The following is a 16,291-nucleotide window of genomic DNA, read 5'->3' as shown; positions in this document are numbered from 1 at the left end:
CTTTTATAGGGTTGTTGAAAAGCCTGAGTTAATACATAAAGTAGTCGATATTATTTAGATTCCAGCTTTGTCACTTAAAACACTATAATCATGGCCAAGTTTAAGTAACTCTGAGGCTTAATTTCCTCATCTATAGGAGTGGAATTATACTTCATATGATGATTGTGGTGATTAAATGATGTAACATACATGAAGTATGTTTCAATAGACTCTAGTTTTCTTTCTCCTTACTGTAGACCTATTGTCAGGTACTAGTTACTGTGTTAGATGATATCTGGACTTATTTGAATTATATATTAAATATTGCTTAAATGATTTTTAAAGGAATTTATTCAGGAAACATTACTAATTTAGATGAACTTGGAAAAAAACAACTTTTGAAAAACAAAGTTATATCTTTTTAATCTAAAAATGGTTTGAAATGAACTAAAATTTTTCTCAAAATTAGTAACTTTCTTCTGTAAATGTTATAGTGTACCTCTGGTACACACACAAAAGACTAAAATTGGTAACTTTCTACAGTATTATAGTAACTTTTTGTTTGTAAAAGAAAAAGTAGATTTATACCTTTTTTTTTCTCTTTTTTTTTCTTTTTTCTGGTGGTGTTGGGGTTTGAATTTTGGGCTTTGTGCTTGTGAGGCAGACGCTCTACTGCTTGAGCCATATCCCCAGCCCTATTTTCTCTTATTATATGGTCTTTTTTGATTTTTGGAGATAGGGTTTCACCCTATAGCCCAGGCTGGCCTCAAGCTCACAGTCTTTTGCCTCAGCACCTTGATTGCTGGGATTAGAGATATATGACACCATACCTGGCATGAAGCACAATTTTTTTTTTTGAGGAGGGGGGTTTGAGACTCATGATGAGCCCAGAATGACCTCGACCTCAAGAATGCTGGGATTACAGGTATGTGCCACCACACTTGGCTGAAACACAAAATTTTTAATTTTGTCATAACTATTACTTCATTTCATACCTGTTGATAACACATTGTCTCAGTTTTTTTGTTGTTGTTGTTGTTAGCTTGAAATATATTTGTTTTACCATTTTCAAAGGTCTTTTGTTTTGTTTTTGGTGGTACTAGGGTTTGAACTCACTGGCAGGTGCTCTACTACTTGAGCCTTGCCCCCAGCCTCTTTTTGCTTTTAGGTTATTTTTCAGGTAAGGTCTTGTGTTTCTGTCCAGGGCTGGCCTCAGGTTGCAATCCTTCTACCTAAGGCCTTCTATGTAGGTGGTATCACAGAAGAATGCCACCAGGCCCGGCTCACTAATTGAGATGGGAATCTCACTAACTTTTTGGACTGACCTCAAACCTCGATTTTCCCATTCTCCACTTCCTGAGTACCTGAGATTATAGGCATATGCCAAGGTTGTTTTTTTTTTTTTTTTCTTGAGTGGAAAGAGTGTTAGGGCTTGAACTCAGAGCCTCATGCTTGCTAGGCAGGCACTCTACTACTTGATCCACTCCACCAGCCCTTTTTTATGTTGAGTATTTTTGAGATAGGGTCTTGATTTTTGCCTGGGCCTGGCCTTGAACCTTTATCTTCCTGATCTCTGCCTCCTGAGTAGCTAGGATTATAGACATGAGTCACAGGTGCCCAGCATATTTTTTAATAGGTATAAAATTCTTTTCCTTTTTTTTTCCTTTCCTTTTTTTTTTTTTCTTCTTATTGTGGAATTATTTTCTTTCAGTACTTTAAAAAAAATCACTTTCCATTGTTTACTACTTTTTATTGTTTTTGTGAAGCAGTTGTCTTAACGTTACTCTTTGTAGGCTCATTTTAGTATTTTGTAAAAATTATCTTTGATTTATTTAGTAGTGTCCAGATTTGTTTTCCTTGTACTAATCCTATTTAGGATTTGTTGAGATTTTTGAATCTCTTGGTTGTTTTATAAGTTTTCAGAAATTGTTTCTTCATGCTTTGCTTTTGGCCCATTCTTTCCTTACTTGCAAGGTCTTCATTTAGACATATGCTATACCTTTAGACCATGCACCACACTCTTCTTCTGCTGTTCATTTTGAAATTGAATTTGAATTTGTTTCAAATTGAAGCACTGCTTCAATTTGGAAATGTTGTATTGGCTTGTTTGAATTCTTTGGTATATCTTCTGATTTGTCCAGTATACTGTCAATACACAAAATGAGTTCCTAATGTTTTTTTACTTCTATAATACCTATTTTGGTTACTTTTGTGGATTTTTTTTTTTTGGCCCATTTTGTTTTCTTTACAGATTTTAATTCTTTATTGAAATTCTCTATATGTTCATTGATTTTTCTATTTTCTCTTATTTTTATAGCACTCTACCTGCAGTCATTTTAGTTTCCTTATATACTAGCCCTAGTAGTTGGTGTTTTATCTATTATCACATGATCTTTTTTTTTTTGCATGCCTAGTAGCTTTTTATGGAATGTTGGACTTTATGTATAATTACCTTCAAAGGCTTCAGCTGATGTTTTCTTTTCTCAGCATGGATTTCTTCTTTCTTCTGCTATGCAGTTTGAGCCATCAGCTATTCATGGACTAGGTTTTGTTACAGAGTTGTTAAGCCTCATTCTATTGCTCTGTCTGTTGTCCCTGGATTATGGCCTTCCAGGGATTTTACCTGAAACTCAAGTAAACCATTTTCACTAAGCGTAAGAGACTGAGATTTCTGCTCTGCTTTTAAGAGATTTCTCAAAATTCCCTAGCCTTCTGTTTGTTCTGCTTCAGAACTTGACAGATGCTCAGAAGAATGTGAATTTGAGGCCTCTGAGTCTCAAGTTTTATCACTTCAGTTCTGTGTTGCTGGTGGCATTGTTACTTGGTGTAACATACACACCTAGTTAAGTTGAAAACATGTAGAATATATAACTCAGAATTCTGTCTCAGTATTTATCCTAGAGAAACTTTCACATATGCTAGGGGAAAATGGAAAAAACTTCACTTTTTAGTAAGAAAATAATGAAATGAAGCATACTTCTGCAAGAAAGTATAATTTTGCAGGATATGAATGTATTAGATATCAGTACTGTCCAATGGATATTTCTAAAATTATGGTAATATTTTATATCTGTATCAAATACAGTAGCCAATAGTCACATAGAGGTAAGCTAGTGGTTGTCATATTGGACAGTGTAGCAATAGATTGTCATTTGCTAAAACCATAATGTTGGGGTTTTTTTTAGAAAAGCCATGTACAAAGAATATGTATAGTATACTGTTCATGTAAAAATTTGCAGGTACTCAGTGAGCAGTGTATCTTCTATGGAATCACTCATCAGATGTACAAAAGCACATATTGGAACTAAGGAAGAAGAAAGATTATGATGGAGTTTGGTCTCATCTGTAATGACTTTTTTGTTGTTGTTGCTTGTTTCTTTGTTTGTTTAAAGCATAGTCTTGATATTTAGCCCAGCCTGCCCTCAAACTCACTGTGTAGCCCATGCTGGTCTTAAATTGGCAATCTCCCTGCCTAAATATCCCGGTTACTAGGATTATAGGTGTGAACCACCATGCTTGGCTGTAATGACTTATTTTTGAAAGAAAATTTTGAAATAAGTATGTCAAACTGTTTAACATGTTTATTCCCATTGGTAGGGGTTTGAGTGATTAATTTTCCTATTAGTAATACTTCAATTTTTTTAAGTAAATGTGCAAAAAATACTTTTGTGTGGTGGTACTGGAGTTTGAACTTAGTGCTTCATGTTTCTTATGGGTAGGTGCTCTACCACTACCACTTGAGCCATGCCCCCAGCCCTTTTTTCTTTAGTTATTTTTTGAATACGGTGGTTTTTTGTTAGGTCAACCTAAACCACAGTCTACCAATTTATACCTCCCACATAGTTGGGATGACAGGTGTATTCCTCCATACCAAGTTTTATACAATGAGGGGGGCATCTCACTAACTTTTTGCAAGGCCAGGCTGGTCTCAAACCATGATCCTCACAATCTCTGCCCACCATTTAACTGGTATTACAAGCCTGAGCATAAAATACTGTTTGATCCAACTGAATACTTGTGGAATGTTGCCTTGTATACCCAAGAGTAAAAGTATGTGTGCTGATTGCAGTTGTAGCGATAAGAATTATTTTGAATGGTAGTGTCATAACTATAAGCAGTTTGGCCCAACTGTATCCAAAAAAGAGACAACAAAGCTTTCCTGTGTCTTTAGTTAGTCAGCTTTCAGTTGGTAGGACAAAATACCTTAGAAAAACAACCTAAAGGAGAAAAAAAAAATCAACTTAAAGGAGGAAAAATTTATTTTGGCTTATGATTTCCCTAGAAAGTGCTCATCTTTCTTCTAAGCTCAAATTGTGTGAGTTCATATATTAATTTGTTGGGAAACTCAGGCATAATTTAGTGGAAGTTTCATAATGTGCTATATGGAACTCAGGTGCCTGAGACCCTTTGACAGGTTCAGAAGGTTTTATTGTTTTCATAATGATACTGGAGAGGTACTTGGGGCGTAGATGATCAAAGAATATCACTTTGTATATATATGGAGATAGTGTAAAGAAATGCACCAAATGTTGTTTCTAAAATGGAGGGAGTTAAGGGAATATAATAGAGGGGTACACTTTCTCAAAATACACTGCATGTATGGAATTTTCACATGAAACCCCTTGTACTATTAGCAAATCCTAAATAAAATGTTAATAATAATGATACCAGGAAGGGGCCAAGGATATAGCTTAGTGGTAGAATGTTTTCAGAACATGTGTGAGGCCCTAGATTTGATCTCCAGCACTGAAAAAAACCAAAACAGATACTGCAGGATGAATTTGTCCTTTTCACTGTGTCAACATTTATAGAAAATGATGGAAAGACAATACTGAGTAAAGCTGCTGGTACCCTAGCACAAATCAGGGACACTAGATTGTGTTGGTAGTCATTATATTCTTCACTGCCCTGCACTTCCAGGTTAAAAAGGCAATTTTTGCTTAATAATGTCCTGACTAAGTAGTAAAAATGATTAATTTTATTATCTTTACCTTTGCATACATGTAATTTTCATATTATGTATATGGAAATGGGTACTTTTGTTGGATACCTGAAAAGTATTGTTACAGGTGTTTGAATTAGACACTAGCTACCTTTTATCATGGAATAATGTGTTAACTTGAAAGAATGAGTTATAGGCAAACTGTGCTTATTTATGTTTGTTTATTTGACATATTTTCTTAAAAATTAACAAAAGTGTGTCTGTTACTTTAAACAAAATAACTGATGGTATTTGAAAATTAAGCTTTTGAGGCAGGGGATGTGGCTCATGTGGTATAGTGCCTGCTTTGTGAGCTTGAAGCCCTGAGTTCAAACCCCAATCCCACCAATAAATAAATAAATAAATAAATACAAGTTAAGCTTTTTTATTATTGTTGTGCTGAGGGTACATTGTGACATTTACAAAAGTTCTTACAATATTTCATAGTTGAATTCACCCCACCATTATTCTCCTTTGCCCTCCCTTCCCCATTCCTGAAACAGTTTCAACAGGTCTCATTTTTGTATTCAACCAAATTAAGCTTTCAAGTAAGTCAAAAATTAGAAAACCTTTCTATCTGCCATCCAGTACTAATTAATTTTTCTTTTGAGGTTAAGGGTGATATTAATTAATGTGATTTTTGATATTATATAATGAAATATGTTAACATTTGCAACAAACCTACATTTTCCTGTTGAAAAGAATCAAGCCAGACAGCGAGATTTGCAAAAATCTAAATAACTACTCTTTTCATTATTTTTTGTTTGTTTTAGAAAATATAGTTCCTTTTTCTTCTTCTTCTTTTACTTACTTGTTTTTTGAGACAGGATCTTGTTTCTGTAACCCAAGCTGGGCTGAAACTCATGATCCTTCTGCCTCAGCCTCTTGAGTGCTGGGATTATAGGTGTGTACCACCACTTCAGGTTAGCTACTCTTAAAAATGCATACAAAGCCATTATATACTTATGAGGGAATGAGAAGGGAAAAGAACAAGTGATGTCTTAGTATTATAAAATTAGTGTGACCCTGAGGAAGAGTCACAGGGAGCCCCAGAACCCTGTGGACCACATTTTGAGAGCATGTTCTTCAAAGAAATTCATACATGTTACCAAAGAAACAAAAAAAGATAAGACTCTCCATTGTAGCCTTATTTGTAATAGCAAAGAAATAGAAGATAACCTTAAATCCAACCATATGGGTAATAGACAAATGAAGTGTATATTACTCCATTGTCATTTTATTCAGCATTAGAATGTGTGTAAATTTACATGGAGAAGTATCAAAAGCCATATCTGGGGTGGGGGGTGTAACTCAATATTAAAGCATTTGCCTAGAATATGAAAGGCTCTGGGTTTAATTTCCATCACTGCCAAAAAAAAAAAAGGAAGACTGAAAATATGTATATATGATTATTTTTAAAACATACAAGCTAAACAATATGTTTCTTTGCAAGTAAGTACAAATATTTATAGAAGAATTTTAAAAGAATGTGCTAGAAGTATGTACCAAACCCATGATAATGGTTTCCTCCAAGCAGCTGGGCATGGTAATATAGATTAGTTTTCTCTGAAATAGTTTACTTCTGAACAAATTGTAAATTTGTGATATTTCTATACAAATTAAAAACTAGGAAAGAATATGACTGAGTATTAAAAATTCAATTTGGACTTCTGATAGTTTAAAAAAAATCTGTCAAACACAAAGTAACAGATTTGGTGTCTTTCTGATGCTTACCACCTTGCTAAGAAAACAGGTGTAAGTAAATTTATGCAAAAAAACCTGTTTCTGACAAATTGTAACAATTATTAGCAGTGAAGTGTATTATCTTTTACTTACTGAATTAGCAGCCAGAATATGTGGAAAGATTATTCAGCAGTATAGTCTGAATTGTTTCTGGTGGCAAGTAGGGACAATCCTTTTTTGAAAGCAATTTTTTTTTTCTTTTTTTTGAGGCAGCATCTTCTATGCAGCCCATCCTGGCCTTGAACTCAAAATTCTCCTTCTTCAGCCTCCTAAGTACTGAGATTACAGGTGTGCCCACCATGCCCAGTTTGAAAACAATTTTAAAAAGTGTCTTAAGGGCCATAAAATGTTTCATCACCCTCTACTTATCCAACTTTTGCGAATGTCTGCTTAAAGAACTGGTCCATAGTATAAAACAGTTAAAGCATTGTTTTGGATAGGAAAAATTACAAAGGTCTAAGCTTAACAATAGAATAATGGTTACATTGATTATTTCACTTGATATGCAGCTGTTAATCACGTAAATGTAAAGATGAAGTAACATTGGGAGAAAATGTGCAAGGTATCTTTATATTTGAAAAGTACTGTGAAATTATCAGGATGTTTTAATTACAGTTATTTAAATTAAGGGATCATCTTAAATTATTTTAGAGTGATTGGCTGTTTTCCTTCCTCATTATGTTGAAATTTTTCAAAATTTTTACATTTATCTTGAAATACTATATGTGTGTGTATGTGTGTGTATATATATATATATATCTGTTTGTAATATATGTGGTGATTGGATTTTTCATTTAAAAATATTACTTGGGCTTGCCTCCTTCAAATCTCAGTCCCTCTCTTAACTCTTTAAACCTTAGGCAGAAATAAAACGTCTTCAAGAAGCCAATAAGGCAGCTCGGAAGGAAAGACAACTGATTCTTAAGCAGCAGGAGGAGATAGAAAGAATCCAACAGACTACCATAAAACTGCAGGAGAAATTGAAGTCTGCAGGGGAGAATAAATTGGTAAATTATATAAAATTATTGTTAGCTTATTTTCTGTATCACTTGCTTGCTAATACCATATCCCTCTTCATGTTATGATATGATGGATATGTTCATTCTAATAGGGTGATACAGTAATGAAGTAAAATAAAATTCTGTGTCTGCCTTTATGTATAGTGAGAGTGCCCCTTCCCGTGGAATGTTCATATTTTGAAAGGAGCACATGATTCTTTATTAGCTTAAAATGTTTTCTTCTTAGGAACTAAATTGGGACAGAAAGCTTTAGTCTTGCTTATCAAACTGTATTCCTCAGAATTAATTGGAGAGACTGTTTTGCTCTCTATATAATACGTATGTCAGCTATCCAGTCTTAGTATTATCATGATACAAGATTCAAAGGAGATACATAGATAAGAATGAAATTTGGATCTACTCTAAGATACTGTAAAGTGTCAGAATAGAAAACCTCAAACTATATAACACTATAGAGTTTAAAGTCCCTAATATTTTCAACTTTGATTTTTAAAATACACAGTAAATTTTGAAACAATCTCAAATTTACAGGAATATTTCAAATATAGTGCAAAGAATTTTATTTTCCTGAGTTGGCAACAGTAAGTTGCCAGCAAATTAATATGGATACATTACATACAGATCTTTTAAATTTCTCTACTTGTCACAGTAGTGTTCTTGATAGCAAAAGGAACTTTGAATCACATATTGCATTTAGTTTTCATAAATTCTCTTTAATCTCCATCAATCTGGAAGAGTTCTTTGACTCTCAGGACCCTTGGCACATTAGAAGATTACATGAAAGTTGTTTGTAGAATGTTCTGTAACTGGGCTTTGTCTGATAATTCCTCATAATTAGATTGAGGTTATGCATCTGTGGCAGGAATATCACAGAAGTAATGCTGTGTTCTTCTTGTTGAATTCAGTCAGGTAGCACTTGATTTTGGTTGATCCCATTATTGATGATATTGCCTTGATCATTTGATTAAGGTGGTGTCTATAAGACTTCACTGTAAAGTTACTGTCTTTCCCTTTACAATTACTAAGTATTTTGCATGGAACTATCTTGAGGCTGCAAAGGTGTCCTGTCTATCAAATTCAAATTTATCTGTATCAGTATATTAACTCATGAATTCCTTTTCTACTCAGGGTTACAATTTGTTATTATAAACTGTTATAATCTGTCATTATTTATTTGACACTTTGTCCCAAATTGGATCATTAAGAGTTCCAAAATACAATTTCTATGTCTTTTTATATGTTCCATCAGTCTTGAGCACTTTCATGCTTTCAGGAGCAAAAAAATGTTTCAGGGTCATTTTGAACTTTTCCTGCTCTAGCATTTAAAATCAGCTGATACACTGAGAAAGGTTATTTAGAAACCATAACTGGATGCTAGGCATACTCATAATATTCAAGTTTTGCTGCTTCTAAGCGACAAATATAGGGAATATATAGAGATCAGTAGTCACATACATTTCACACACACACACACACACACAAATTAGGATTTTATACTGATACTTCCAATTCCAATCTAGCACCACAAAGTTCATCTGAGTTTTCTTATTTGGAACTCCCTTCTCTCATAGATGACTAGTTAACATATAATTAATAATTTGATCTTTCCTCTGATGAACCCATCTCAGATAACCATTGTCACCCCTTCCCCATGTGGATGCCCTTTAATCTCTGTTTGGGTTTGGCTCCCCAAATTGGATTATTCTCTGTCTCCTTGCTCCTTCTCTATACCTTCTCGTCTCTTTGGACTCTGGTATCTGTGCTAGGAAGTTCTCTGTGGGAAGGCTATCTTCACTGGGTTTGTGCTCATGCCTTCCTGTGTTGATCCATTTTCACAGACATTCTTGTTGCCCCATTTAAGTTCTGATTTCCCACATAGGCTGCCCTTCTGCTCCCTTCATCCTTCTCAGCTTCTGATACCCCACTCTTGGACCCTGTTTCCCTTTACCTTAATACGTACACCTGCCTTGTTCTTCTTCATCTGATGACATTAGGATTTGTTTATATTTTTCATGAGATAAAAAATCATGATTATCCCTACCCATCTTTCTTATAAGTTGTGTGTATTTATGGGAAAGACATACTAAGCAATTAAAATTTTTCTTTTTGTTCATCAAAAGGGATTTATTGATTAATTTAAAGTCAGTTGCTTCTAAATGTTTTCACTATAAACTTTTAAAAATATGTGAAAATATTATTGTCCATAAGGAATATTTAAAGAAAAAAGATCCATCCTCCAGTATAGTTAAAGTAAGTGTATGCCTTCTATTCATTCTTTTTGTCTGTACATAGATACTTTATATAGTTACAGTGTCTGACTTTGTATACCTTTTGAATGGCTCAACTTTAAAAAGTCAGAGAGCACATTTAGATACCAGATTGCTAATGACAAAAGTTTTGGGGGATGGGTTTTCTTTCTCAGGTTCTTTGAATTTCTTTTTCTTTTTTTAGTCATTACGTGTAATATAGTGTCAGCTTAATCTGTGTGTCTCTCTTTCGCTCTCCCTCTTCTCCCTTCATGGTAAAAATGTGTATAACATAAATTTTACTTTTTTTGTCTTAAGATAGAGTCTTACTCTGTAGCCCAAGATGGCCTCAAACTCATGATCCTCCTGCCTCTGCCTTCCTAGTGCTGGGGTCTTAGGCTTGTGCCACCTGCCTGGCAAGTTTATTATTTTAACCATTTTTAAGTTGTGATATATTTTGTCCCTTAAGTAGTTCTTATCTTAATTTCAACTATTATTTTGAATTAAACTCAACTTTAAATTGACAGTGTTTAAGATCTCTTCAAGATCCTTTTAAAGTTCAGTGAAATGTGTTTGTTTTGTTTGCAGGACTCTCATAGTGATGATGATACAAAGAATAATAAGGCAGTTAGTCCTGGTCCAACTGATCTAGAGACCCGCAGTCCTTCTCCCATCTCAATCTCCAGCAGTGAGACTAGCAGCATCATGCAGAAACTGAAGAAAATGAGAAGCCGCATGGATGAAAAGTAATTCCGTTTTATAAATATTTCCTGTTTATTACATTGAAATAGTAGCAGCAGATATTTTTAATATAATTCATTAGATGTGGTTGAGAAAAAATATTTATGAATTTAGAATTTTGACAGAATTATTGGGTATTGAGGGAGTGGGGGTGAGAGGGAGGGGGTGGAGTGGGTGGTAAGGGAGGGGGTGGGGGCATGGGGGAGAAATGACCCAAGCCTTGTATGCACATATGAATAATAAAACAATAAAAAAAAAGATTAACCTAAAAGTCAATTAGTTATATATTATTTATAAAACAATTTTACTTATTTAATATAGGTAGGTTTCTTATTTAAAAAAAAAAGTAGTATTCACACATGTATTCATGACAATATTTTCTCCTTTCTTTTACTAAAAGATATGTCTTGGGGAGCAGCTAAATGTACATCTTGATATCTTATCCTTTGGCTCTCCGGCAGCTCTCAACCTATTTCAAATAAAAGAGTGATTTTTTTTTTTTTTTTCTTTTGGTGGTACTGGGGTTTGAACTCAGGGTCTTGTGCTGTAATACTTGACCCACTCCCCCACTCCCTCTGGTTTTGGTTATTTATTCAGTAGGTTCTTCCTTTTATGCCTGTGCTAGCCTGTACTATGATCCTTCTATTTAAGCTTTCTGCATAGCTGGGATGACAAGTGCACACCACCACACCCAGCTTTTTATTGGTTGATATGCAGTCTTACTACATTTTTAAAATCCTAAATGACAAATTCGAGGTTGAATTTATTGACTTTGTTATTTTCATAGAATCAGAAGTTCTAATCACCTAGAATTTTTGGGTTATTCCTGTCTTTCCTTGTAAACTACTACAGTAGACTTTTGAGAAACTTGTTAAGAAAAATAGGCCTGGAAGCATCCAGTGATTTCTTGATCTGTTGTTTATATAATGCAATTGTGTTTCTAGTAGGGTTTAGAGTAAGAGCAAGAGTAACAGTGTTTGGATGATAGCTGAAATTTGTCCTAGAGTAGTTTTCAAAATTAGTGATATATTAAAATATTGTTCAAATATTACCATAATACACTAATTTTTTGACCTCTGAAACAAAGTAGTATTGAAAACTAGCTTTTAAATATCATTTAAATATATTACCAAAGAGTTAAAGTTATATCTCTTTCAACTCCAACTGATGTTGGAATGTCTGCTCAAGAAATAAATAGTTTCTTAATTTTAATAGTCATTTACTATAGTCACTATCTAACAACAACATTACTGAACTCTTGCTGTTCCTTTGTGATCAAGCACTATTATTTGTTGCATAGATTTGCAAAGGTAGACCTAGTACATACACACACAGACACACACACAAACACACACACACACACACACACACACGATACCTGTCAGAGTAGTCATCCTTCCTAATTAAACTAACATTTGGTGGGGGGGAACTTTTATGTGTCATTGCTTACTGTTAGCTCTCTGAACTCTGACTTTTTATTGTATTTTATATTTTATTTTTGCAGTAGTGGGATTTGAACTCAGGACCTACACCTTGAGCCAATCCACCAGCTTTTTTTTTTTTTTTTTTCCATGATGAGTATTTTAGAGATAGGGTCTTGCAAACTATTTGCTTGGGCTGGGTTTGAACCATGATCCTCCTCATCTCTGCCTTCTGAGTAGCTCAGATTACAAGCATGAGCCACCAGTGTCTTAACTCTGAGCTCTGATTTTTATGACATATTTTTCAGAATGATGACAATACTCTTGGCTACAGTGAAACATTTTCTTCTTTAATGATTCAGTGAGACAATAATGCTGTCCTTAAAATTCCTACTTAGGATGTATGCCTTTTTTTGACTTCTTTGTTGAATTGATATTTTATAAATAATTCCCACTTTTCAATAAAGTAAAAAACAAAATATTCCAAATGTGAAAGGCATTAGCAAAAAATGAAAATGTAGGGTCTGGAGGTGTGGCTCAAGTGGTAGGCTGCCTGCTTTGTAAGCACGAGGACCTAAGTTCAAACCCCAGTCCCACAAAAAAAGAAAAGAAAAGAAAAGAAAATGTGTGTGCCAAAGACATGTAGTAGTTCTTAGCCATGGGCAGAATAGTCCTCAGTCTTTGGGTCTTATTAGTAAACGGAATCTGAGTTTTCTTCCTTGACAGACATTATTTACAATGTAAGTGAATTGCCTAAAATTTTGAAACAGGTATTCATGGAAAACAAAACACTGTCCAATTATCTCTTCTGTTTTTTTTTGCCAATTCCATTTCAGAAAAATTGTTTGCTAACAGGTGAAACACTGGAAGAATAGCATTGTCTTCATCTTTGAGTATTGTATTATTTAAAATAGGGCACCATACATTATTCTTTCATTTGTTAACAGTAATTTGATTTTTCATATTACTAGTTATATACTTGCTTCCTCAGCAGTAATTTATTGAGTAATGTGTGACTGTGCCAGGTTCAGAGTGTCACAAAGAATTTATAGTCTGTGTGAAGAGAAGAATGCATGGTATTCTTGATAAATAAGTTCAGACAGTAAAGAGACTTACTTGTGGGTGTATCAAAGAAATTTGCATGGATGAGTGTTCAAAATTAAGTATATTTTTAAATTAGAAAGTACTTTTTAGCATAAGAATAAAAAAAATCATATAATTATTTTTTGGTTTGACCATTCATCACAGTCCAAGGTAGCCCAATAAACACAAAACATGTTAGGTATTACTTTTACATTTCCCAGTTTGCTTAGAAAACCAGTAAATGGACAAAATTTATTTATTTTAAACAATTTTTAAAAACAGATAAACATTTTATGACATTCTGTCTAAAATTATTTATGGTTTGTCTAATCAGTTTTGAAATCTTTACCATTAATCTACTGAGTTTAAAGACTTAAGGAGTTTCAAAAGAGGGCTTTTGACTTTCTATTGAAGAAGACATCACAATTAGAATTATTTTAAACAATTTGTTAAGTATAATTGACTTAGAAAAGGTTCTTGTGTAAGTGTAGTAACTGAATAAACCCTGATAGTGTGATGTGTTTTTGTAGTTTCTAGGTCAGGGATAATGTACTTTATTATTTTGTTTATTTAAGTTTATACAGATTAGATAATTGTAAGTAATAAAGTAAGTTTGCTGTAGGAGAAAACTAAATTGCATTTTCTTTTAGGTCAGTACTGTCTGTATCATTTATCATTGTATATGAATATTATTAAAGATGTTTAAGGACTTGAAAGAATCAATTTTTAACATTTAAGGCCCTGTTTCATTTGTACTTATAACAATGTATAATGTAGAATTAAAGAATTATAGGTGCAAAAAGAATGTGATTTAAAGATTAACTTTTGTTTAATTTTTTTTTTTTTCTGTGGTACTAGGGTTTGAACTCAGGGCCTTATGCTTTGTGAGGCAGGCATTGTACCACTTGATCCACTCCACCAGCCCTGTTTTATGTTAGGTATTTTTGAGAGAGGGTCTCCTAAAGATCTTCCTGATCTCTACCTCCTGAGTAGCCAGGGTTATTAGGCATGCCTGGCTTATTTAAAATCTCTTAGACTGAAGGATTTTAGACATAGCATTGTCATTAAAGTTTAGATAATTTTGTTCTTTCAAATTATAACATGCTTTTATATTAAGTTGGAACATTATCCACAATTATACTAGCTCAGTGGGGGAAAACAGTTAGCATTTATGTCACATTGTCTAGCAGTGTGTTGGAATGTGAAAACCTGTGGGAGGTACTTGAGTGGAGAAAGAATCATAAAATGTTAGAACTAGAAGGGATCTTAAGGAAGTCATCTTTGTTTTGTATGAAGAATTTGAGAGCCACAGACATTAAGTAACTTCCCTAGTTCACACACACTGCAGAATACCAGAATTAGAATTCTGCTCTCTAGACTTTTGCCAGCTAAACTTAAAAGTTAAAAAACAAAACTTTAGTTTTTTTAAGTTACATCCATCTTAAGTAGAATCTTTTCCTTGTAAGAATTAGTGCTAGATGACTGATTACTAGAGTTGAATAGCTACACAACATAAGTTTATGTGAAAATGTGACTTTAAAAGCAGATTAATTTCTTATTAATTCTTTTTAAGTTCAAACATAGGGACATAATGATTTCCATTCTGGATTAAATCTGTTGTGCATCTAATCCTAGTTCAGTGTTCTACTGCCATCAGAGGCCTTGTTGGGGGATTCCTTGACATTGAATATAAAGGGTAGTAGTAGTATAATTTTCTACTAGTAGGAATTTATGTCTCCCTCATTCACAAGTTTTATTTCTTATCTGTGCAGCATCTTGAAGGATAGTTAACTCTAATGTAAAGTATTGCTCTTTTATGTTAATTTTACTGAGGTTTTAAAGTACACTCTACTTCAAGAATATATTTGCATGAAGTAAAAAAAATGTTTCTGGGAAGAAGTTCTAACTTTACAATCAAGTTAAACTTTCTTATACTTCTTACATGTTTCTTCCTCTTTCTTTCTTTTCTTCCTTTTTTTTTTTTTTCTCAATACTGGGGATCCACCCCAGGGCTTTATGTATCCTAGGCAAGCACTTTGCCACTGAGCTACATCGCCAGATTTTCTTACATTATTTCTTAAACTATTTCATTTTCATTTCCTGTTAGGTATTTCTTTTGTTCCCCACTTCTAAACTAGAGTTTTTGAGTATGCTTAATCTTTATTAATGAAAAGTAAATATCAGTTCTTGTTCAATAGAGAAAAATTACTGTTCTCCATATTGTGCTGGACAAAAATTTAACTTGTATATTTTTACTGTTTATTTCACATGTTCCAATATTATTTTACTTTTTGTACTAGGTCATTCATGCATTTAGCAGTTACACAATTAAAAGGGTGGGTGATGTTTGAATATTATGAATAGATTTGTTGAACCTTTGCCAAGTACATTTGTTTTTTTGCATAATATTTTAAGAACTGGCATCAAAATAAGTTTATTATACACTCATAAAGAATGGCAAGGAAAATTGCAGTATCTTCCTGAAATTTACAAAAATGTTCTTTCTTGAGCATCAGTGCAGAAAATCAAGGCAATCCAGGTGTGTGTGTGTGTGTGTGCATGTGTGAGTGTGTGTGTGTGTGTGTGTGTGTGTAAATGAATTACTATGTATGAACAAACAGACATTAAAATAGTCTTTTATCTAAAACTACATGGAGGCAATATGTACATACTTTTTAAAATCCAAATACATGACTGGATTTATACCTAGATTTTCTCACTTCTATGACGTACTGATAGTAGTCCTTGCCCTTCCAAGGCAATAAATCTTGCCTTGATCTATAAGTTACTGTTTTGTGCATGTGAACAGGAGCATGCTCTGTCAAAGAGAATTAATTAACCTTTCCAAACTATTACTAGACTTACTTATCCTTTTCATGTGTGTATATAATAATCTATTTACTATTACAAAAGAAGGAAAATTAGGATTTTCTTCTGCTTTTATAAGTTTAACATGTGAAATTTTCCTTATCATTAACCTTATGATTGAGCTGTCCATAACATATTTTTAACTAATGTATTTGTTGAGACTAGCTCATTTTACTTTTAATTATGCATTCTGATATTTTTTGGAATAGG

The 16,291-nt window shown here is 33.4% G+C and overlaps 1 protein-coding gene across 7 annotated transcripts in view; it reads left to right on the top strand.

The window, feature by feature from the left end:
* Positions 1-16,291, top strand: part of Cep350 (centrosomal protein 350) — a 168,055-nt gene that overhangs the window by 97,279 nt on the left and 54,485 nt on the right. For all 7 annotated transcript variants that reach the window (XM_074047329.1, XM_074047325.1, XM_074047327.1 and 4 more), the window contains 2 exons: positions 7,564-7,710; positions 10,557-10,714. In XM_074047329.1, the coding sequence (XP_073903430.1) occupies positions 7,564-7,710; positions 10,557-10,714 (305 nt within the window). The remainder of the gene's footprint in view (positions 1-7,563; positions 7,711-10,556; positions 10,715-16,291) is intronic.

This window comes from Castor canadensis, chromosome 11 (assembly GCF_047511655.1).
Source record: "Castor canadensis chromosome 11, mCasCan1.hap1v2, whole genome shotgun sequence".
NCBI classification, from domain to species: Eukaryota; Metazoa; Chordata; class Mammalia; order Rodentia; family Castoridae; genus Castor; species Castor canadensis.
The sequence above is the reverse complement of the archived record's forward strand: the minus strand, read 5'-3'. Positions and strand labels throughout refer to the sequence as shown.